The following is a 23,762-nucleotide window of genomic DNA, read 5'->3' as shown; positions in this document are numbered from 1 at the left end:
TGAAAGCAAGAAAATATAAAATGTAGTTCTGTTGCTGTCTGCATTTATGTGGAGCTTTATGTATCTATGTAGTCTGGCCTGAAAGGAGACGCTACCGGTAGACTGCAGCGAGAGCTGCCAGCATCTGAGCCAGCCAGACTCTGTCTCTCTCATCATGGTCACCTAAATGCACAGTAATGGCAGGTTTTGTAATAAGGCAGATCGCGCTAACATAATATGCACTGTTAGTTGATTATTTATCTGCCGCATTAACGGGAGAGGACGTGCAAACGTTACCGCTGCTACTGGGTAGAGATTCACGAGTCCGGAGCGGAATTAAAAACACGACATTCATTTAAGGTTATCACGTGTTTTGTGAGCAAATGCTTTTGCATATTCGTAGTGTTTCCTCCCTTATATGAAATATCTACTTTGCAAGTATTGCAAGTTGCCCTGTTGTCTTCCGTTCTCGTGAAGTATAACCAAACTTTTGAGCGTTTGAGCCGCTTAGGCGCCGTGTTTCCTGCCAGGTAAATGACGCTCCGCAACGTGGTGACGTCATTCGGGGCGGCTGGAATCGATAAGGGAATCGTTTGCAAAATTGGCAAACAATTCCAAGGAATTGAAACAGTGGGAACCGGTTCTCAACAACAACCGGTTTTCGATACCCATCCCTAGTTATATTACTCATGTCAAGTCAAAGTCAAGCCCCTGTTGCTTATGCAACATTCTGAAAACAACACGGAAATACGTGAAGCATTTTCCAGACATGCACACTGGGCATAAAACACCTGTTTCCAAAAGTCACAAGGCCACACAACGTGACTAAGCAAAAATAAATAAAATCACACTGAAAAATACAATTATGATAAAGCCAAAAATGTTATAAACATAACTTTTAAGCTATAACCCATGACTGGATGATTCATTGTTACGTCAGTCTATGTATTCAAACTACATTATAACTACACAAATTGCCACACTGGAAATTCACAAGGCTGATGAGGACCACAGTTGATGTGACGGTAGAGGAAAGATAGCTTCAGACTTTTGGTGTAGGTGATGTGCCCCCTGCAGCAGCCAATGGGCGTGAGGGGCGGACAGTACCAACTAGAGGAGGGCTCTGGGGGAGTTGTCCGCTTCTAAATAATCCGATTGGGCCGTCTTAAAAAGGGCAAACGCTTCTTTTCTACTTTGAAAACCCGCCTTCTGCCGCGGTACAGAAATAGAAAGGTTTGCCTGGAAGAGGACCTCTACAGAGGGAGAGGAAGGGACACCAGTGAGAAGAAAACTACTTTATTCCAGTTTCGCGTCCGAGCGATTAGCCAGAGACGTTTATCTTCCGTTTGCTGAGCATCAGCAACGTAAAGGAGGCTATTTCCTAGCTTACCAGCCTGGCTGAACACCAAGCCGGGGGGTCGTAAATAGCCAAGTTTACACAGATACCGAGAAAGCATTTCCCACTTACGCCTCTTTAATTACGTTTATCAGCCCTTAAGTTAGTCTGACACCTTCCAGTCGTTGCATTTTTTGAGGGAATGGCACTGGACTTCGCTGCTGGATGTGTAGGAGGTGAGTAGCAGCTAGCCACGTTAACAGGTTGACTCTAGCATTAGCATTAGCCACCTTTCTGTTTTTTTCCATCGTCAAAAGCTCAAGCTGTTGTTGCGGTGTAATTTGTGCTGTGCCGTGATTTCTCGATTTACACCCAGCTAGTTTATCTGATAACATTGTAAACCCACATGAATGACAGGTTGAATACTAAAACACTGGAGCTGAGTGCTTTTTAACCCCCCAGCTCAACGTTATGTTTCAGTGCTAACGTGAAGTTATTCCCAAATCTGCAGCACCCACGTAGAGATTGCTGTTTATAGTCGACATTCATCATATATCTACGTATCAATTAAACTTGCACACGCCCAGGAAACCCCAGAAATATGAAATGATCGTGATCTCAGCTTTTCTTTAGTGATTATCGGGCAATTTCCCCCAAATATCTGCATTCCTTTCATCATTCCACTAACCCTTTCCAAAGTAGGGAGTTACCATGAGGAGAGGCGGCGGTCCGCAGAAAGTTAAGCTCATGCATTCATCTTTACCTCACACAAAAGCCCGGTGGGAATTTTGCAAGCTGTTTTGTCAGTGTTCAAGGACAGGACTTCCCAAAGTCTGTTGAATCCCAGGTAGAGTTACTGCACTGTAACTTAGTCTTAGATAACACCTTCATTGAGAGAGTCAGTAGTGCGGTGTAGAATGACTATACTACAGTACTACTAGTACTACTATCTCCCTTGAACGGCTTAACATGTAGCTGATTAATATAATAATTAAAATACAAAGGAATGGTACCAGATTTGGACCAACATTAAACTATTTATATAGAATAGTCTGAGAAATTATTTTTTTAAGGGAATAAAAAGTTCAGATATTGCTTTACCAGTGCATTTTAGTTATACATGCAGTATGTAAGTTACTGCAAGAGTAAAATAACGAAGTTTTTTTTTTAACTGATGTACTGATGTAAACCCCTAATGGCTTTACATCAGTTTCCCAACCTAGTTGACAACCTTGCATGAACACATGGCAGATTTAAATCACCCCAAGTGTTTTAAGCTGTATGATTTGTTTACAAAGAGGCTTTTTATTTGCATAACATATTTATCTTTAGAAATTCAGTGGTGTTATTTCTGGTGCATTATCCTCATGTTGGTGTGCAGTCTTTGAAAACATCTGATATGAAGACAGTGTTGTATAATGGTTTTCTGGCATATTGACACAAGTCAAGGACAGGCCAGTGTTGAGCTTTCGTCACTTCGTGCAGTGCAGTGACCAGCTGATGACGGCTCCATCTCATGATGGACAGGTATCTGTTGCAACTACTGGACCAAAAGCCATCTTCTTTTTCCAAACTCAACCCATCAGTGCATTTGTACCTTTATAACTCTATTATTATATTGTGGTTCTTTTCTTAAGAGAAGAAGTCCATGGGATATATGATGACCTTGTGTGCACTGAGATTACTTCTGTATGACATGTTTTCCACCCACTGTCTCTGCTCTAACACAACAACTTTTTGTGTGCTGTGGTCTGGTGATTATCTCTTGAGTTTTTAATAAGAATAGTTCAGTGAAATGGTCAGTTGTTCATTCCTGTCTTTTTTGTTTTTGTTTTTTAGGTGCTGCTGGTGTTTTGGTTGGGCATCCGTTTGATACTGTAAAGGTGGGTGTCTGCTGCTTCCTCTTTGATGTTTGCTCATTAGTCGCAAAAAATTAAAAAAAAATGCAGTACTTTGCTGACAGCCTTCATTTAAATCCAGATAAGCTGAGAGTACACGATGAGCCCAAGAGAGGAATGGGATGACTGAGCAAGAGGAATAAATCTCCTGATTAGTTAGAGTTCAGAACGGGACAGTACGTTCACTTCTTTAGAGATTTCAATGAAACAGTCATTTATCAAAGGATTTGTAGGGATTAATTAGCTGAATAACTTGTAGTCACATAGCCTATATAATCATCACTATGTACCTGCAGAGTCCCACACAATTTTATTTGCATTAAAGTTAGTTGTAATGTTAAGGTTGAAATCCAATTCATTTTTATCACAACTTTTACATGATCTGTGGTTGAGGCATAGGATTTATGTGAATGAACCTAAAAACAGTTTTTCTTTACTTGATGCCATTCGCATATTAATGTTGCATAGACTGGATTAAGCAGTGGTAAAGTGAGGACGTTTTGACGTGAGAGACTTGTGTGAATGTGGAGCATCCGCTTTAGAGGCAAGCAGTGAGAGAATGGTTTGGTTATAGTTCTTTTACACCCTTGCTTTCAATGTCATTTCTCCCTGAGCCGGTGTCTGCTTGGGGCTCGGAGGCTGTCTTTAACAGCAACAGTGTCACTGTGTTGTAGATGAGAGAGAGAAATAAACAACCTCTCCACGGAAATGTGACTTAGTAAGTATGGTCCAGGTCTTTCTTTCTCTCACCCACTGTTATGTCTTTGAGATATTAAAATAAAAAGCACCGAAGACATTTTGTTCTTTTTACAGCTTCATACTCGGTTAATGTTTTTCTTATTCTCCCACATGTTGCACCCCCCCCCCTTTATCATCCTTTGTTTTTCTTCCTGTTGACTGCTTGTTTCCCTGAAAACCTGTATTACACAGATCTTGGTTTGTAGTTACTGTGGTCCTCTTTGGCCTTTTTCCAGTTTTTACTCCAATGAGTTCTGTCACCCACAGGTGCGGCTTCAGGTTCAAAATGTGAATAAACCTATGTACCGTGGGACGTTCCACTGCTTCCAATCAATCATACGCCAGGAGTCGGTGAGTTTAAATTTGTTAGCACAGTGCTTGCTTTAAATTAAATAGGTTACATTTAAATATGTCCTTGGTGTTAAGCTGGAGTTGTTTATTATCTGGAGAATGTCCTGTGCACTGATTAAAGTGTTTAGTTGCTGTCCCGTCTCTCAGTAAAGGCATTAGGCAACGTGGGCGGGGTGGGGGGTCTCTGTTAGCTGGGGTCAATGAGGAGCTTATTCCTGGAGGAGCTAAATAAAGCTTTGGACATCATGCTATTTTTGCTAATAGGGGGCACGGCATGACCTCATGGCTGTTTCATATGGATGTCCTTTATTCCGCCCACAGTAATATTCAAATGTAAGGTGGTTTCTCAGCTGTTTATGTACTTGTAAAATAAATGATGAGGATGTATTTGAGAAGTAGCTTTATGGGCAAAAGGAGATTATTAGACGATATGCAACCCATAATTATTTGCTTTAGCCATATTAGTAATCCATTGCTGATAACATCTGGAAAAAAGTGCACTGCTTCCTATAGCCTCCTTACTTTCTTGTTTTTATAGTGTTGATCTGACTCAGTAACATCTGTGTTTGCAGATGCTGGGTCTGTACAAAGGTATTGGCTCTCCAATGATGGGTTTGACCTTCATCAATGCTATAGTTTTTGGTGTCCAGGGAAACACAATGCGCATGCTTGGCCGTGATACACCTCTCAACCAGTTCTTGGCTGGAGCCTCTGCTGGAGCTATCCAGTGTGTCATTTGCTGTCCAATGGAGCTGGCCAAGACACGTATGCAAATGCAAGGAACTGGAGAGAAGAAGTCTAAGAGGAAAATGTACAAGAACTCCCTCGACTGTCTGGTGAGAATCTACAATAAGGAGGGGATCAGAGGGATCAATCGGGGTATGGTTACCACCCTGGTGCGCGAGACACCGGGTTTTGGCGTGTACTTCCTTGCGTATGATGTGCTGACACGCTCACTGGGTTGTGAGCCAGAAGACCCCTACATGATCCCCAAGCTGCTGTTTGCTGGTGGCATGTCAGGCATAGCTTCCTGGCTGTCCACCTATCCCGTGGATGTGATCAAGTCACGCCTGCAAGCGGACGGGGTCGGCGGCGTTTACCAGTATAATGGTATCATGGACTGTGTCAGGCAGAGCATACAAAAGGAGGGGTGGAGAGTGTTCACCCGTGGACTTACGTCCACTTTGCTCCGTGCATTCCCAGTGAATGCAACCACATTTGCCACTGTGACTTTGTTCTTAATGTACATGCGTGAGGGTGGAGAGTGTAGCATTCCAGACTCTGAGCCGCCGTCTGTCCAGCTGCAGCCTCTGCAAACGCAGACACAGCCGACCAGCATGTAAGCTGGCGTGCAACAGTGAATGTTGTTAATTTTTAAGCAAACCTATCTGTAGACAGTTTGTACACAGGTCAAGGATCTGTTCATTAGTGTCCACAATCACAGAGGAGAGCTATGTTTTGGGTAAGCATCTGTCCATAAAGCTTAAACCAAGTGGTCTCACATAGTATTTAAATAATATATATTTTAAGAGAAAAGCTGCACTTGTAAATATGTTCTCTTTGCTTTTGTACATATTTAGCTTTTTTAAGCAAATTGAAATAAACTTGACAGTTACAAGAGTTACTGTAACATACAGTGACTGTTACAGATGTCCTGAAAATGTTGAACACTTTGATCCTAATGATGCCGTTTTCATCCTATAATATTACACAAGCCTAAACACACAGCACGGCGTTTGGTATATTTGTGAATCGGTGCTGTTTATACTGTTACTTTCTACCATTAGTTAAATGAAGATGATTTTTAGGGTGATTTTTAATAGTCAAAAATTATCCTGTTTAGCATCACGTGAACACTGTTTTGTAGCATCTTGTGTAAACTGTTACAAGCAAATTTTCATGTTCATTAATGCTTCATGTAGCTTGAACTGGATTAGACCGACATTTTAAAAGGTAAATTAAATAAAAAGTCACAACGCACTTTTTTTAACCTAAAGATCTCCCCTCTCTGCCCCAAGTTGCTAGACAAACATTGGCTTGCACACATGCCTTGAAATGTGCACATAGGACGAGCTGTAATTTCGCCTCTAGCTACTACGACTACTGAGCCACTGATAATCGCTAACAGAGAGTTAAACTGTCACTTGTACTGAATGACCATTGCTGTAATGTTCAGCCAAGAAAAATGTTAGGAAAACTAGGTTCAAAGGCCAGTCGCTTTTCTTTCTAGGAAAGAGGGTAAATGTTTAGAAGCGATTGTCTACATTGCTGCTGCGGATCAGACTTGTGACTTCTTAACATCCCCTTATACCCAGAAGTAGCCACCGCAATCATGTGTTGGAAGAGTAAAGGGAGGATCAGAACAAAATTCATCAGTCCTCCACTGGAATGGAAACTGGGGGAAAAAAGTGTCTTGATTGTCTTGACGTTTTTCATTTCAGTCAGGCTTTTCGCCATCATAATCTCAGCATCTCACTGAAAAGATGCAGTTGGCTAAAGTCTCTGACGCTAGATTTTGTTTTGTTTAGTTTTTTTTTTTTTTTTGGGCAGAAAATTCAAATTTTTGGACAATGGAGTGTTAAACCTTGTGGTGAAATTAAAAAAAAAAAAAACTGATTTGGCTGTATGATACACTTGGCTTAAAAAAACAACAAAAAAACCAAAACAAACTTTAACCCTTTAAAGTCCCATGATGCCAAAAAAATTCTGCCTACACCAGCTTTACCTTCCTTGTAGCTGAGTTAATTCTGGCTGCTGTATAAAGTTTCAAGTTTGCAGTTACCACAAACTTTTTATACCACGTCTTTGACTGTAATATCTGTACAGAGAGAAAGTTTGTAATGAAAAATATTGGAGGCTCTGATGGTGGTCTGTTGCAGTACGACATAAGAATTTTTGATGGTCAGAAAAAATAACAGTGTAATATTTTCTTTGTTTGAGGCGGTTATTGTAAAACCAAATCAGATGCAATATAATCATGTTGTGGACATTGTAGTGTGTCCAAAGAAAGCACCTTACGGTATGACATTAAGCATGTGTATGGTTAAAAATACATTTTGGCAATCACAATTCCTCCCAATGGATTTTACAATTTTACAAAGGGAAGATTCTCTTGCAGTTTGCCAAGACCAGTCAAGTACACTAATTTCTGCCACCTAGAGGCAGAGAAGGTAATGGCTCCTGTATTTTTAACCTTTGTATATTAACTAAAAAAAAGTCTGTTTTTTTTTCCTGCATAGTTAACAATTGACATTCTTCAGGATTAAAATGAGCATTATACCCAGCCAGCCTGCAGCAAGTGCATTCACGAACACCTCTATATTAGACATTCACAAGAAAGATGTCCTAAATACAGAAGCCATTACTTTCCCTTAATGTAAATGATCTACATCTTCACAGCTCACTGACCTCCAGGTGTAGCTTAGCCCGCAGTGCCGGCTTAGATGTGGAGGTCTTGAAAACTGCTTTGGATTTGTCCAAAGAGAATGTATATATTGAATGTGGCAGTTTTCTTTGTCTTTTTCTTGTTTTTTGTTTTTTGCTTTGTGAGAACTCTAGACTTCAGATTTTACTTTAATGCATTCATGTGTTGTTACTGCTTTTTTCCCTGCAATGTTTTTGCCTGTGGGTTTATTTTTATTGGCAAGTAATTCCTGATATCTCTGTAAAAGAAAATGCTGCTGTAAATATCTGATGTTGCTATTGTTTGTACTGTTAACAACTTGTACAATACCTTTTACCAAAGTAGAACATGCCATTTAAAACCCCAAAGGAGAACAGTGAAATAAAATACTTTCCTTTTTTTTTTTTTTTTTTTTTTTTTTTTTTTGGGCTGGGCATCTTTAAGTTTGAACATTTGGAAACCCTACAAATTATTAGGCTTCTAACAAACCCCCCAAAATAAAGTTTTAAGTGAATGAAAGAACGAGCTGTCGCAATTCAGTAAAAAAAAAAAGTGATATAATAAACATCACATTTTTTTGCTTTCGTGGTCTGTTAGAAGGAAACAGGCTGACCTCTAGAGGAAGTAAGCTGATATGAAAGAAGCTCAATGCAGGTATTGGAAAAGATTTCCTTCTCAAAATGTGGCACAAAACTACTTTAATAAACACATAAAATATAGTTTATTAAAGAAAACAAGCATCCATTATTATGTTATTTAAGTTTCAATTATTGAATTCTTACCAATTCTGCTTCATACTACCTTACAGGTCAACTGTACACTTTGAAGAAACCCAATGTGTTCTTTAACATAAATATAAAGTTGAGTGTTGTGCCCCTTCAACTTGATGTGCAAAAAGGATGAACCAAGATCCTGAAGCTCTTCTCTCATTGAGAGATCATATTAAATGCAGTCAACGTATTATTCTAACTGCTGTCTTCCTGAGACAAAGACAGAAAGAAGCAGAAGAATGTATGAAGTGAAAAGAAATACACATAAGGATAAATGGAAAAAAAAGAGAGATGTATTTCAGTTTGTAGAGTCCCAGCAGTGTTTTTTCCAGCAGCATGCTAGCTGTTCTTTCCTGATTTTGACATATTCATGAGGAAGGAGTCACAGGAGTAGCGCAGGAACCGATAGATCTCCTCTGCTTTGTGTCGACTCATACACCCTCCCTTCTGTATGGCTTCTATCGGGCTGCAGGGAGGAAGCAGGTAAAGAAGAGATGACGTACTGAAGAAGAAGAAAGTGTTCATAATTTGATACAACACAACGTCCATCACCTGTTTATTAGCTGGGCGATCGATGTGAAGTTGTGGCTCATGTTGAGAGCTTGAACATAGTTAACTGAAGGCAAGCTCAAGTACAGCTGCAGTGCTTGCTGCCTATGCTGCCCTTTGACTTCCACTGGTATGCCGATGCCGTGACCCTTGCGGTGCTCCAGACGTGCCACATCTGCCAGCAGCCCGGCACTCTCTTCAGCACCATCGCTCCACAGCAGGCGAACCCCTGATCGCACTAGCGCCGCCAAAGTGCTGTCAAAGTAGCGAGTTCGCTGAAAGGGACGAGATGCCTCACCTGGGACAGTGACAGTTAACATAAAGATCAGAAAGACATTGTCTCATGCAGCAATCATTCAGTCTAATCCTCTGTTAATTCAGTGAATTTGTGGAAAACGCTGCTAAACTCTGTCCATTTAAACCAAATGCACTCTCCCAATTTGGCGACCTATTTGATGTGTGCCATGCAGATACTGTTTCAACCCTCCAGCATGCCTACATCCACTCATAGGCCAGTAAATATTCTTATTTGCAATTTACCATAAGAGCTGCAAAATTACAAAGAAAATGAGCCACACTTTGAAAACGTACCGGTCTTGGTTCGGTCTTTTTCCACTATGATGCACACGCGCTCAAACAACCCCTGCAAGCTGTTCACTCTTTCCGCCAGTCGCTTCCGGTGCTGTGCCGCAGCCAGATCTGATTGGCTCTGCCTTTCCACCGCCATGCGGTTGCTGACAATGAAGTAGCTGCTGTCCAAAGAGCAGACGTGGACGGTGGCTGCATGTCGCTGACGCAGGCTGGTCAGCAACTCCACCCCGCTACTGATGCAGCGACTGTCCACTAGGATGCAAACAGACCCAGATGGAGCAGAGGTTTCACTCACTATTAAATTCTCAGCTGTGGTCTTTTGAGGAGCCAATGGAGTGGCTGGGACTGCCTGTGGAAATGAAAGGAAAAACACCTTATACTTGATTTAAACCTGTGGTGATAACAGGTTAAATAACTCAATATAATAGGCTCATTGGTCCCAGAAAAAAAAAAAACGGTTACACAATTTTTTTCCCTCATAATTATTTATGTTTATCTTCTGTCCCTCATAGTGGACATGGAGTCTTGTTTGATAACAGAAGATATGATGTAACGTAGTGATATTGTTTCTATTTTTGTGTGGATTTTTGGTATATTACCAGAAACAGTTAGGAATGTGTACGTCTCTTCTTGTCTGCTCATACCTGCGATTGCTTCTTTGAGGAAACTTGCAGGTGTGACTCCACAAAGTCTAGTTCATCAGAGAGGAGATGCTGATTTTCTATCCTCTGGCGACACCTTCAGGAGAGAGAAAGAAAGACAATCTCAGAATTGTTACTAAGTACACACTCATCCTTCCATTCTCTTCTGCTTATACAAATTCACGGCCATGAGGAGGATGGCACTCGCTCTTTAGTACTTTATTATAACTTCACCTCTCATTTTGCTGTTCTTCACTCACAGAGCTCCTTTGTGCTTTGCTCAACAGTGAGACCTTAGAAGATAACGACACAGCTTTCTTTCCTTCTTTCCCACAAGGCTCTGGTGGTACCATCTTTGGCAATGAAGGCAACACACCCTCTCCTGCTTTGAGAGCCCTCTCTTTACTAACTTCATCTATCTCCTCCTCACTGGAATCATTCATTTGTATGACCCGAGTGCGTTTAGTTTTCATCTCGGCTCTCTGTTCTGGTGGAGGCTGAGCTCTGGTTTTTGTGCTGCCTCTTGCTCTGGCGTTGTGCAGGAAAACGCGGCGCCTGGTGGGATACTGCTTTCTCCCGTTCACAAACGAGTTCTCGGGCAGAAGGTCAACATCTTCAGCATCTTCCTCACTGGTGCCCACCAACTCCACATCACTGCCCACTACAAAGCTGTCCTCTTCATACATCTCATCCATCTCAGGCACCTGTTTCCACACATTAAGAATGTGGCATCCTTAATTAGACTACCAATCATCAAAGCCACTTAGTATTTTGTTGCTTTGTGTATCTTTTAAAATGTATTTATTTGTTAGTATACCTGGGAAAAGATGTCCATGTTGTGATGTCTTCTGTTGGAAATTTTGAATTTGCCCTGGACTGCAGGGCTTCTCACTGACTTCAGGTACACTCCATGCATCTCTGAGTCTGACAAAGAGGAGAACAGACAGAGAGCCAAAGTGTAAATATCACAGCATGACTCGCTCAGCCTCCTATCACACTGAGAAGCTCAGAAGGAGAGAATTCAGTTAAAAAAAAAAGAAAAGAAAAATGTGTTGTACCATTCAGGCCCTGAGAGAATTGTGTATTGTCGACCACAAAACCGTTGAGAGACTGATTCTGTTCTTCTCCATCCTCCTCATCCGACGAGACCTCTACCCCTTCCTCGACCTCTGACAGCTGTGCTTCTTCATCCAAAAACTGACGCCCTTTTCGGCATTTGCCGCGCTGACAGAGGAAGGATGGAAAATGTCAGGGATGATGGATGCTGAAGGTGCCAGTCGCAGATTTGTAATGACTTGACTTTTTATGAAAGGAAAAATGGATCATGATGTCATGTAACGATCTTTAAAAAGAGACAGCGGTATGTTTTTGTCATATAATTGAGTTTAAAAAATTTTGGATGTAGTGTAACCATTAAAATGAAAACACTGAACACTAATAAACTAATAAAAAATGAGAATTTTGAGCTTCCTTTAATTTCGTAGAGGTTTTTTGTGAGTTTCAGCTCACTCATCACTCTCACTGCTTTCAGGACACAGCAGGCAGCTTTTTTAAGAAGCTCTAAGACCCTCTAAGCTTTAAAACCTCAGCACCAAACTACAGACAGGCACATGCAGAGGTAAGAAATAAGAATATCTTAAAAATATCTACCTAGGGAGCTGGTAGTGAACCGTAGAAATGATGATGAGTGTACACTACTGTGCTCACTTCATTATATTTGCTACGGAAATGGGAAACAGTTGCAGCAAACACACACGGAAATGCAGTATATAAGGCTAAAACAGAGTTTGTACAATTCTAATGAGGTTGATTGTCCATATTTGGTGTGACCACCTTTTTCTTCAACACAGTCTAAACACAGTCTGGCAAGTTTTTTGATAATTTCTTTAAGTAGTCTTCAGGAATAGATCTCCAGGCTTCTTGAACGACATTCAAACTCTTCTTTAGGTGTTGGCTGTTGTCTGCTCTGTTAAGATGATCCCACACTGCTTCAATAATTTTGAAGCTCAGGCTCTGGCAGGGCTGCAGATGGCTGCAGACCACCACTGCTGTACCTGTCTTCTGTTCTCCTAAGTACATATAAATGATTTGATCCAAATTTTAAATTTGGATCCAATACTTCAAAAGACCCATTGCCACTAATTTTCAGTCCAATTCCTGTGTAATTTGGCCACTTTCCTCCATTTTTTTAAGGAAACACTGCACACCATGCCAAGATATGTTCCCAGCTAAAAGCTCCTTAGGAATCACCTTGTTGGTGCAGAAATACTATTTCATAACTGTCAACTAAAGAATTAAGGAACACCTTATCTGTTTTGTCATAGGCTGCTAGTAAGGCAAAGCCTAAAGACATAATGCCCCCCCACAAAAAAAAAACCTCTAAAAATGGTCAGGTAAAAGCTGTGGACTGAAAATTAGTGAAAAACAGCCTTTTAAGACCATCACAAAGTCTGGAGAACTGTTGCTCAAGACCATCCGTCCATCCATGAATGGCTTTCTGGGGAAAAAGGCAGGGTACAGCTCACCACTCTGTCCAGAGCTGAGATGGATGGATGAAGACTTTTCCATAACACTGCAGTCATTTCAAAATGACATTCCCTACTCACATTAGAAACCTAAATACGAGCCATGTTTATATTGTGTTTACAGTTACATGAAAACACTGATCTCAGATCACAGCATCCGGCTGAGCCATCTGTTGCTGTACAAACCTTGGCTTTGGCCCTTTTCCTTTCAGCTCTCTGCACTGTGGCTCTGCACACGGAAACAGATTCATTCTGGAAATCATCATCAGAAACAGATTCGCCTCCCGTTTCATCAGACTGGAACACAGAGAACAAATTGGTGAAATACTGAAAACTGTTAGTAGTTTGTGACATATTATTAGATAATGAGAACTTGTAGAAACATCTTTAAGTGATATATGGAGCACGAGTAATTAAAATCACATCATCTGTGTTGAACAGATTGAACCATGTGCTACGCATTACTGTTAGTCATGAAGAGCTTACAGTATTGAGTGCAGCAGCATGTTTTCTTTTCACAACCACCGGGGAGTCCACATCACTGTTGATCTTAGACTAGGAAAGACAAGACATGCTACATGTTAGATACAGCACAGAGCAATCTCCCCCTGACTACAAGCTGAATATCTTAAGCCTGGAAATGAATGATAGAAGCAAACTGTCTGAATCAGATATCTCCTCATATCTCCTTTTTTGTCATATATGCCTTGTTTATTGCAAAGTGAGCAGCAACTATTTGTTTACTACTGGTTAAAAACTCAGTGAAGGGGGCTTAAAATGCTTCTCCTTATCTTTTGTATTAGTTATACTTCAATAATATTGGATGTTCATATTAAACAAGGCCAAAGTGTCAAACAATCTGAGGCCACTGAACCTCCATCTACATGCTGTTCAGATTTTGTTTGTGATCTGCAGCCAATCAGAAAAAAGCTGTCCTAAAGGGGCAAAGGGAGCAAAAACTGTTTGTGACATACAGTTGGTGAACTTAGATGTTTCACCCACTGTCCAAGCACAAGATTAAATAAGGATTGTTCATGAATCACGCAATGCTCTAAGTCAGTATATGAACTTTGTAGCTGGAGCATAAAAGCTCCCCATTTATACAAAAATGCTAGACTAAAAACAAAATTGCTCCACTGTTGTGTATGTAAATGTTTTCCTGGTTAAAGCAATACCTCTGGATTTTGGGCTACCTGTACACACCTTTGAAAATTCAAAATGAAAAACACTACACCAAAAACAGCCCATTTGAAGAGAGGATGCTGAAAACTAAATGACGTTCAGACAGAAATGTTTTACATTTTTTTGTTACAGCCACTGGGAATGCTCCTGAAATGTATGGCATTTTAAAAATTAAAAGATCATCAGATTCCCGAAATATTCAGCACTTTCTCACCATTTCAGGGGATGATAAGGGGTTGACTTTGTTCGGATGTCTTCTTTTATGAAGCACAACTTCATCCTCGCTGTCACTGTTGCCCTCCACTAAGTAAGAAGGTGAGAGATACAAGCAGGTAGACACAAATACGATACAAATACGAAGAAAAATGCTGTTTCTTTCTTTGAGATTAAGCAAACCTGCATGAGGAGAAGAGCCAGAAACATGGTACGAGCTGTTTTCCTCATTAGGCCCTCTCTCTGCTACAGTGATGCCACATTGTGCTCGTCTGCGTTTCAAGCTGGAGGCCAGACCGGGCATTAGGGTTCGCTTTGCTCCCGGAGACATGATCGGAGACGGGAGTGCACCACTTTTAGACATCCTACATTCTGACAGCATTTTGTGGTGTGGAATGCTTGGATCGCTGCAGACCTGGAGGTATTCTCTGTTTAGCAAAGCTGTTACAAGGAGTAGAAGAGTTAGAGACAGCTGCCGAAAGTGTGGTGCAGTCAATCTGCTTTTTAGGCTGTGAAGACCCAGGCATACAAGGGGCAGGCATGCCCACTGCTTCATCTTCTTCCTCTGAGTCTTCCAGTGAATAGCCAAGCTCAAAATTGACTGAAAAGAAGTCATGCATGCTGTTAATGACTCAGGAGATTTAAATTGGGGTGTGACTACACTGCCCATAACTGAATTGTCTGCTACAGTTTTAGTTTGTGCTGGTGTGTGCATATTAAGTTTTGTCACTGTAGTGTTATGGGTGTTTGTGTTCTGGATTATCAGCTTGGCATTTACAGTATGAGTCAAACCTTCGCTGAATGCCACTCCTTTTGATTCCACTGTCCTCAATCTGTGGGTGCCATTCGCTGACTGTGTAGTGTTACATGGGTTAATTGGGGTATGTACGTGCACTGTTTCAGACTTCTTCTCCGTCGGGGGTGTCGCGGGTGTGATGCCATCCAAAGGAGTGGGGATATCAGGAATGGTCATCTGCAGGAAGGCTTCATCATCCTCGAACAGATCGATGCTCTCATCCATCTCCGAGCTGCACTCTGAGGCTTTATCGTCTTTCAAAACACCATCTGTCAAGTGTGGTATTTCTTCATCCCTCACATCATCCCAGCTCTGTTTTTCCTCACTTACATCATCAGCTTCTACATGAACCTGATCCTCCCTGAAGCCATTGCACTTTTCATCATCATCTGACTCCTTGCTGTCATCCCTGATATCATTAATATCATTTACGTCCTCCCCAAAAACCTCATCCCAAGTTGGGCTGTTGGCTGCTACACTGACAGGGTGCTTCTCCTGATTGGGAAAGTCAGGAGAGATTTTACCACAGTCTTTACCATTTGGAAGCTCATCTGGAGGCTTCTCAACTTCTCTCATTATCATCTTATCATCATTATCGTCGTCATCGTCCACATCCAAGGTAAAGCTGACAAGGAAGGGCTGAGGAGGCCGTTGAGGAGAAGGACAAAGTGATGGAGGGGGCTCTAAGTCATCCACGAGTGATGGTGGAGATCGGGACAGGAGTTCCGCCACACTGGCGAGGATGACCTTCAGACTCCCATCTCTCCCTGGGAGGAGCTTATCACAGCAGGGCAGTGGGGCTGCATCCCATTTAGGAAGGTAGAACATTGCCTGAAGTTGAACATCTTCATCTTCATCACTTTTAGCAGGAAGCTGTGACAGATTGTCTAAATTCACAGGTTCTCCATCTGCTTTGATAAGGTCCTCAGTGACAGTTTCACATTTATCAATATCAGCCTCGAGTTTTAAGCGGTCTGTGCTGTCATCATAAGGTATCTCATTATTATCTTCAGCAGGAGGCCTTTGTTTCATCACGGCCAATGTGGTTAATAACCCAGCTGTTCGTGTATCGCTCCCCTCAAATTCCTCATCGATATATTCCAGTTCAGACCAAGAGGAATGGGATGGTTTAGGTTTGTTGTTGGCGGTTTTGGTGCAGGTCTTTGTGCCCTTCTGCTTTTTCTGTCTGCTTTTCACAGTGTCCTCTTTGTGGAGGTAAGGAAGAAGTTCCCGTTCGTAACAACATTCCCCCTGAACACAAACACACACAAATGAAAAGTTGAATAAGAAGCAATCTCGCTTCAAGAAAACTAAAGACAGAGATCTAATTGATTTTTTTTGGACCTGCTTGCACTTTTACACTGATGCTGCTTCCACAAGTAAACAGCATTTAATCAGGAAGTGCCCTACCAAGAGATGTACAGGTCTAAAAGGTCCAAAGTCCAATGTTTGTTTGGTTTTTTGAGATAAGAAATAAAACAGAATAATAATTTTTAAGGACACTACTCAAAATAATTCAAAGAAAATTAAACCCCCCAAATCCCATTTTGCATCTTTTCCTTAAGCACAAGTACACGCACATCATCTAGCACATGTCATCTTGGCAAACCACATGACCTGGAAGTGATTCATCTAAAGTGGTTTCCTGCTTGGGTCAACAGGGTGCCGTTGAGCCTGAAATCAGCAGGAGGACGACTTTTAGTGAGAAAAGAAAAAGAAAGACACCTAACAAAAGTGGAGAGAAAAGTACAATTTCTGTCTAGATAGAAGTCAATAACACTGAAAGCGAGGACAACTTATCCACCGCATTACCACAAGCTGATCTGATAAAAGGAAGTCTTGGTTATTTAGCACCAAAACCCCATAGCCTGAACCACATGAAAAAAACAAATTACTCCAGTTTTAATCACTATAAGGCATCATATGGATTGACTCTGAGTTAAGTCCCGAGCGTGTTTGTGCATTTGCTTTCTTGACCCGTGACGTGCAGAATAAATTGCAGTTACACATCGGAGAAAAACAACAAACAAAATGTCCTGGACAAGATAAAAGCTACATCAAAGTTAGAACATTTCATCCTGAGTAAAATATGAACAATTTTAGTAACGGTAATCCACCTATTAATGAAGATATTTAGTTAAAAAACAAAACCAAAAAACAACATGAACTCCATAATTGTGCAAGAGGAAAGTCATGGGATAACCCGAGTGACTGGAGTCACAATGAATGTCTGTAGCAAATCTCATGGTAAATCATTTAGTGGGTATCAAGTTATTTGTGCAAGGTTTTTTTTTTTTAAGGAAAGAGGAAATTTAGTGTGACAGGAAAACGTCACAAAATCAGCAAAGACATTATTATTCATCCTGTGGGAATGAATGATTGTGAAACTTGTAACAATCCATGTTACAGGTATTTCACTGGATTTGAATTAAACATTATGTTGCTGGTATGACAAAAACGGACATTTTTTAGGGAAAAAAAAGAAATAATTTTCACTAATAACCTTCTCATTTTCATTCACTTTTAATTTCTCTTGCTCAAATGTGCAGCTAGTGCTCAGTTGGTTCTAGAGTATTCCTACAAAATTACAGGGAAAGTCAACCTTGTTTAATTTATGAGTATTGAACTAAAGCACTCTGATTCTTGATCAGCAGGTTTCTAGTGTAAGACCTGGAGTCAGTATGGCGCCTGTTATACAATAAAGTTAAGTGAATGCGCGCGCGTGCGTGTGTGCGTGCGTGTGACATTTATCCTGGGAAAAACACACATCCACCACAAATTACACGTCCTTCTTGATAATGCCTTAAAAACACTGTCACTTCATTTTAAAACATCATTTGCATTTCAGAGTGACTCTAAGTCAAATGTCTTCAAAGTTAAGCTGAAGACGTATTTTTCATTGAACATTTGGAATCTCTGGGAAGTGTGGTTGGAGAAAAAGGTGGTTATGTATTCATTTATGTAAATAGTGTGAATGTGTGCAACATGAATTTTAGCAACCCTTTTAGTTTTATTCTTTTTTGTTGTAAAACACTTTGTTTTTAAGTGTACTAAACACAAAATGTACTTACTTGACAACTCTGTGGCGACTTGCAATTTTTTTATTATTATTTTTTCTACACACCTTATACCGACTCCTTTAATCCTTTAACAAAGCAAACTAACTTGCGGGCAAAGACTGAGCTGCTTACAGTCGTCACACAGTGTAATTATCATTTCAGCACTTCACACCTCTGATTAAGAGCCAAATACTTTTCAGAGGTGAGGCTTTCCCTAGAAATATATATATTTAAAAAAACTGGACTTTCTCTTTTAAACTCACAGCAAAAGAATGTGTTTTAATTTACCATAAGTAAACATAAAACTAAAACTATGTGTTACAAAAATAAAAACAACTAATACTAAGTGAAACAATACTATTAACTTACAAAACAAATCCCAAGAAATGGAGTTTTTTTGTCAATACGGTTAAATTTGTAAACACAAAAAGCACAGGGTGGATTTGATGGTTATGTTTATTAAGACTGTTCATATTATCGTGAGTCAGCCGCTTTCATAAAGTTCTGTAATATCATATGTTTGTATTACAGAACCTACTCAGAACATCTTAAATCTTGCCCATAGGTGCACACTAATAAAGGCATCTAGATATTTGGATACTGCAGAAGAAACAGACTCATAAAGAGCAGTCTGCCCACTGTCCTATGACCTCTGGCATCAACAAAGTATCTCCACCCAGAGAACTGCTAATTACTGGATATGTTCTCATTGTTAGAACCATCTGGCACCAACATCCATGCCATCCATTTTCAGAGTCACTTAGATCATCTTTGCTTGATTCAAACTTGAGCAGGTTGTTTTGACCATATCTACATCCCTAATTTCTAGTTGCTACCATGTGATTACCGCTCTTTGAAGCTGTTTATTGTCACGTTTTTTTTTGTTTTTTTTTATCTCTGTAAGAGACTGATGAGCTTCTGTTTACTACACCTTATCTTCTAGCATCTGGTTTTTGATTAACATACACCTCCCTTGTAGAAAAAAATATGGATTTTCTAATAATATTTGATGCCATTTTTGGATATTCTTGCTGAAAAGTAATGGATTGGGCTTCACTCGTATAGGATTAACCCCAACCCCTGGCACTCGATTAATTAATGATCAGATTAAGTCGCCACATCTAGAAATGTTGCAGACAGAAATAACCTTGATGACGAGAACAGAGCGAGATAAAGAGAGCGCTGTGTGGGCTAGAAGGGTCAGACGGTTCATATTGTTTCAGACTGCATGATGAGGGAAGCAGCAAAGTGGAAACTCCTCTCAGCTGATTATCTCATTGCACTACAACAACATGAATTTGATGCTCATGAGCATACACAAAGAACTGTCTTCTGTATTCATGGGTCTGCGTGACTTTGTTTCCAAACAAGCTACGGCTCAGGATAAGAAATCTTCAAATGCCTTTGTCGTCAGATTGTGGTACATGAACAACTATGAACAACTGAAATGCTGATTTACAAGACTATATTTCAATGCATTTGGCACCACAACTCAAAATAATGAAGGATGATCTAAAGACAGTTTCTGGGTTTTTTTTAAAGCTAATTGTGACATCAGCCACTGGGAGGCAAGTTTCAACAGGACCACACGAAGGAAGAATGCATTATGACAAATTACAAAAATAACTGTATGATAATAATCCCAGAGATAGTGTATTTGTTTACATCCAAGCAGAATCAATCTATGTATTTTTATTGCTTATTCAACTTTAAATGGATATATAAATAACAATAACATAATTATAAACATAGTTTCTCTCCTTATATGTCTGTTTCCTACAAATTTGTCAAAGATTTATAAAGAAAAAAAAACAAGGGCATGTTTACCACTGTGGTGTATCATCTCCTGTTTGCCTGTGTGTTGGGGAACAGACGCTTCTATTCATCCTTTAGCCCTAAATGTTTTGAATGGTTTAAGGGTGTGAGCTACATGAAGGTCACCTGAGCTACAAAGACTACTACTACTAATAACACTGAATTAAGCAAGGGCTTTACTGAGAAAGAAGTACATGCTGCAGGGTGGATATACTGTCCATACTGTCCAATTCAAATAATTTCAGTTCTATTTATATGACGCCAAATCACAATAACAGTCACATCAAGGTCGCTGCTTTATATTGCAAGGTAAAGACCCTACAATAACAAAGAGAAATGCCCAAAAATCAGATGCCCCCCTGTGACCAAGCACTTGGCAATGGTGGGAAGAAAAATCTCCCGTTTAACAGGAAGAAACCTCAGGTAGAATTAGAACAGGAAGGGGCGGCCACCTGCTACGACCGGTTGGGGGTGAGGGAGTTACAAACAACCTTGCTATAGCTTGTACTTAGCTGGATCAGTAGATTAGAAAATAAATGGATGAATGAAGATAATGATGCTGTACTATTTTCATTTTAATATAGGGCTTTTATATGATTTACAGATCATACCATTTGACATCATCTATCTTTATTACATTTCAACAGTATTCCAGAAAATCTATTTTAAAATAGAAATGGAAAACTGGAATGGAAAATTCAGATTTAGATATCTTTTAACATTTAAATTAGCTTTAAAATGTGTCTAATTTAGCTTTATAAAAATCTTTTCTGCATCTATTTTCTAATCTACAACTCTATCCTCCTCAGTCTAGTACACTGTACATCTAGGTCATCACAGCCTGACCTACTTCCAGCCTTCTGGCCTTACATAACAGTTCTCTGAACCATTACATAATATCAGGAGAAGGGGCCTGCTGCTTGGCTATCTTCATTGTAAAAAGAGAGAAACAGTGAGATGAAAAACAGAATTTTTTTTTATTTAGGGTGGGTTTTTTCTTGTGTGTTTTTGTTTTGCCGTCATGAGCACATGATTTCCAGAGTGGGGACATTTAGTGGAGGAGAATAATAGGAAAAATAATGTTTGGCTTTTGATTCAAGTACTTTTTTTTTTTTGTTTTAAACTGTGATGCCAAGAGACAGAGAAAAAAGTAAAGGGTCAAAAGCACTCTTCAAATTCAGGCCAAGCAAGTAATCCATGGCTCACATTATCCCTGACAGCGAGAGTAAAGGAGGTGAGTGCTGAGGGAGAGTCCGCTTATGAGTTAATGCCTGAAAAGTGAACACATGTCTTTGTGCGTGAGCTGCAAAAACGTAAAAACGACTTAGTTCATCACCTGTATATTGCGAGTTAATCCTTAACTTTATGTGTTTAAAACAATGAACAAAAACAAGAACAATATGAACAAACATGTTTTGTGGACTTTAAAATACAGTTGTACTGCTGTAGTTTGTTTACTGGTTGTGTAGAATTAAAAAAAGAGATTTGCTCTTTCTGGAAATAAATAAATTCAAAACTAATTACAGATTTGAAAGAAGTTTTGTTCTCAGTCGCTGAAGATGGAGACGCTGAAGACAGCTTCTAATTTAATTTTGTGACGGACAGATCAGTCTGGTGTCGAGCCAGAACCTTTCAGGAATTTTTTATTAGCTTTTTCCAGGCATTTGGTGTGTATACAATTCTGGTTATTTCCATCCAGCTAGAACTTAAAGGACCAAAAAGGTTATGTACATGATATATGAGCACACATGTACATATATATATCATGTACATGTCTATGAACACAGTTCTTCATGCCATCCACAAATGCAGGTTAAGCTCTCTCATACAAAGAACATGAACATAGATGAACGTGAGCTTCTCTGGGTCAAAGGTCACTTAAAATGGGTTGAAGACAAGTGGAAAACTGTTCTGTGGTTAGAAAGGTCACAATTTAAAATTCGTTTTGGAAAACATGGACAGACTAAAGGACAAATCAGGGAGCAGAATCACCCAGCTTGTTATCAGGGCTCAGTTTAAAAGCCTACGCCTCTGATGTTATGGGGGTTCATTAGTGCCTATCAGTTTGGCCACTTACACATCTGAAAAGGCACCATCAATGCTGAAAAGTATATACAGGTCCTAGAGAAACACATGCGCCCATCCAGATGGAATCTTTTCCCTTAGATATTTTATCTATTACAACAATGTGGCTTTCTTGTAGAAGAGTCAAAGTGCTAAACTGGCCTACCTGCAGTGCAGACCTCTCACCAACTGAAAAGATTTGGCACTAAATAAATAAATATTTAACAGAGGACCCTGCACTGTTGAGCAGCTAGAATTCTTTATCAGAGAAAAATGGGATAGCATTCCTCTCCCAAAAGTCCAGCAGCTGGTGGCCTTGGTTCCCAGGAGAGACCAGACTATTTGCAGACTGTTGTTAAAAGAAGAAGTGATTCTACACAGTGGTAAACATGGCATCTTGTTCATCTGTTCGAATGTTTCTGAGTTTCAATTAAATTCAAAATGACCCTACTTTTTTCATAAAATTGTCAATTTTCTTAGTTTAAACATTTTTTTTCATATTCAATTGTTAATAAAATATGTTTTTATGACATTTGCAGATTATTTCATTCTGTTTGTACTTACATTTTACACAGCATTCCAACTGGTTTTAGAGTGTCCAATTGGTTTTCAGGCTGCAAAAATGGAGGAACTCAAAAATGATTGTTCTTATACAGTTAATGCAATACTTTAGTTAAGCCGGTCGATTTCAAGCTGAAAGTCTAGGCCACAATCACACCTTCATCATCTCACTTCAACTCTATTGTAGCTAAATTATGACAAATGTGCCAACTTCCAAATACTAATTACTCATTGGCTGACTTGTGACCTGAATTCAACCACCATCAAAACATGTGACATATAAGCTGCCATCTTGCGCCGTAATCCTGTTTTGTTTTCACAGATGGAATAATTTTCTCCTTCACGACTACGGTCAAGATCCGTACTGGGGAAAAAATGGCAATAAGAGCCCATTTGTTAGTTTAGCCAACAGTCAGTTTTACCATAATCTCTGACCTAATTTCAAGGGTCTTATCGATGGCACAATCTTGTGAAATGGCAGATGGCGAGACGAGGAGGCCTGTAGCGGGCTATAGCAGATATCGGGCGATAAGGTGTTTATCGGGGACCTACTAGCTGAACACAAAAAAACAAGGTCAGGAAGAAAGTAATTGGAAAAAACCATGTGATTAAATTACCTTTCTCATACACTGATTATTAAATAACACCAAAGCAATACTTGAGTTGGCTCCATCTTCGATTCTTGAGATGCAAATTCAACAGGGCAACAGTTGTTGTGACATGACTAATGTGATAACCATACTGATTTGGTTGCTCTCAATTAGCAGCTAAAGCATGAACGAAGCTGCTGCTGCTGGGTCAGCAAACTGTGACGAGAGATGAATTATGAGCTAGAACACTTTGAGATGGTAAACCCTTCAATTTCCTCTACGAGAAAAGTTCTCTTTAAAAATAACTAAAACCCACTGATAACAAATTTGGCTTCAGGTGCACCGAGATACTAATTAAAATAGTGTTTGAAGTGTTGTTTTTAAAAGAGAATCTTTTCATTCAGTCCCTTTTTCTTTAAATAGCAACTGGAAAGAAAAAAGAAAGGAGAAACAGCCTGGAAAGACCCAGCTGAATATAAATCAAATATTTATCTCCTTACTAAAGCCACAATTACGCCATGGAAACTGTTTATTATGCAAGGAATTTGCCTTCCAGGTCAAAAAGATGAATTTAGTAACTCAACACAAACCACAATTGTGTGTTCACATGCAACTCAGCTGACTCCTTTCAGCCTAGTAAGTTTATGAAGTTTGGTTTTCCCATGGGTAAATGCTCACTACTGTCTCCCTTTTAAGAAACT

General features: G+C 39.9%; 2 protein-coding genes across 4 annotated transcripts in view; one reads left to right on the top strand and one right to left on the bottom strand.

Annotated features, from left to right (window-relative positions):
• The first annotated feature begins 1,157 nt into the window (after positions 1 to 1,157).
• On the top strand, positions 1,158 to 8,227 carry slc25a29l (solute carrier family 25 member 29-like). Of its 3 annotated transcripts, XM_085142627.1 has the most exons (5): positions 1,160 to 1,551; positions 3,155 to 3,198; positions 3,888 to 3,931; positions 4,219 to 4,302; positions 4,875 to 8,227. In XM_085142627.1, the coding sequence occupies exons 4-5, from the start codon at positions 4,252 to 4,254 to the stop codon at positions 5,643 to 5,645; spliced, it is 822 nt and encodes a 273-aa protein (XP_084998753.1). In that variant the 5' UTR covers positions 1,160 to 1,551; positions 3,155 to 3,198; positions 3,888 to 3,931; positions 4,219 to 4,251; the 3' UTR covers positions 5,646 to 8,227. The 3 variants fall into 3 exon arrangements, with proteins under 3 accessions (XP_084998750.1, XP_084998753.1, XP_084998752.1); XM_085142624.1 differs by lacking the exon at positions 3,888 to 3,931 and having other exon boundaries at positions 1,158 to 1,551; XM_085142626.1 differs by having other exon boundaries at positions 3,155 to 3,931.
• Positions 6,295 to 23,762, bottom strand: part of fancm (FA complementation group M) — a 42,281-nt gene continuing 24,813 nt past the window's right edge. Inside the window, 13 exon segments of the mRNA XM_085142612.1 lie at positions 6,295 to 8,941; positions 9,028 to 9,322; positions 9,616 to 9,964; positions 10,260 to 10,353; positions 10,491 to 10,960; positions 11,074 to 11,180; positions 11,315 to 11,480; positions 12,968 to 13,078; positions 13,268 to 13,336; positions 14,178 to 14,266; positions 14,360 to 14,558; positions 14,560 to 14,804; positions 14,807 to 16,223. Of these exon segments, the coding sequence (XP_084998738.1) occupies positions 8,815 to 8,941; positions 9,028 to 9,322; positions 9,616 to 9,964; positions 10,260 to 10,353; positions 10,491 to 10,960; positions 11,074 to 11,180; positions 11,315 to 11,480; positions 12,968 to 13,078; positions 13,268 to 13,336; positions 14,178 to 14,266; positions 14,360 to 14,558; positions 14,560 to 14,804; positions 14,807 to 16,223 (3,738 nt within the window). The 3' untranslated portion in view covers positions 6,295 to 8,814.

This window comes from Neolamprologus multifasciatus, chromosome 19, assembly GCF_963576455.1.
Source record: "Neolamprologus multifasciatus chromosome 19, fNeoMul1.2, whole genome shotgun sequence".
Classification (NCBI taxonomy): Eukaryota; Metazoa; Chordata; class Actinopteri; order Cichliformes; family Cichlidae; genus Neolamprologus; species Neolamprologus multifasciatus.
The sequence above is the reverse complement of the archived record's forward strand: the minus strand, read 5'-3'. Positions and strand labels throughout refer to the sequence as shown.

What these genes read in the sequence shown, in the direction of transcription:
- slc25a29l (XM_085142624.1), top strand. Translation starts at nt 1,518, where the DNA reads ATGGCACTGGACTTCGCTGCTGGATGTGTAGGAG. An exon ending in CGCTGCTGGATGTGTAGGAG is followed by an intron (nt 1,552 to 3,154) that starts GTGAGTAGCAGC and finishes TTTGTTTTTTAG; the next exon opens with GTGCTGCTGGTGTTTTGGTT. An exon ending in ATCCGTTTGATACTGTAAAG is followed by an intron (nt 3,199 to 4,218) that starts GTGGGTGTCTGC and finishes TGTCACCCACAG; the next exon opens with GTGCGGCTTCAGGTTCAAAA.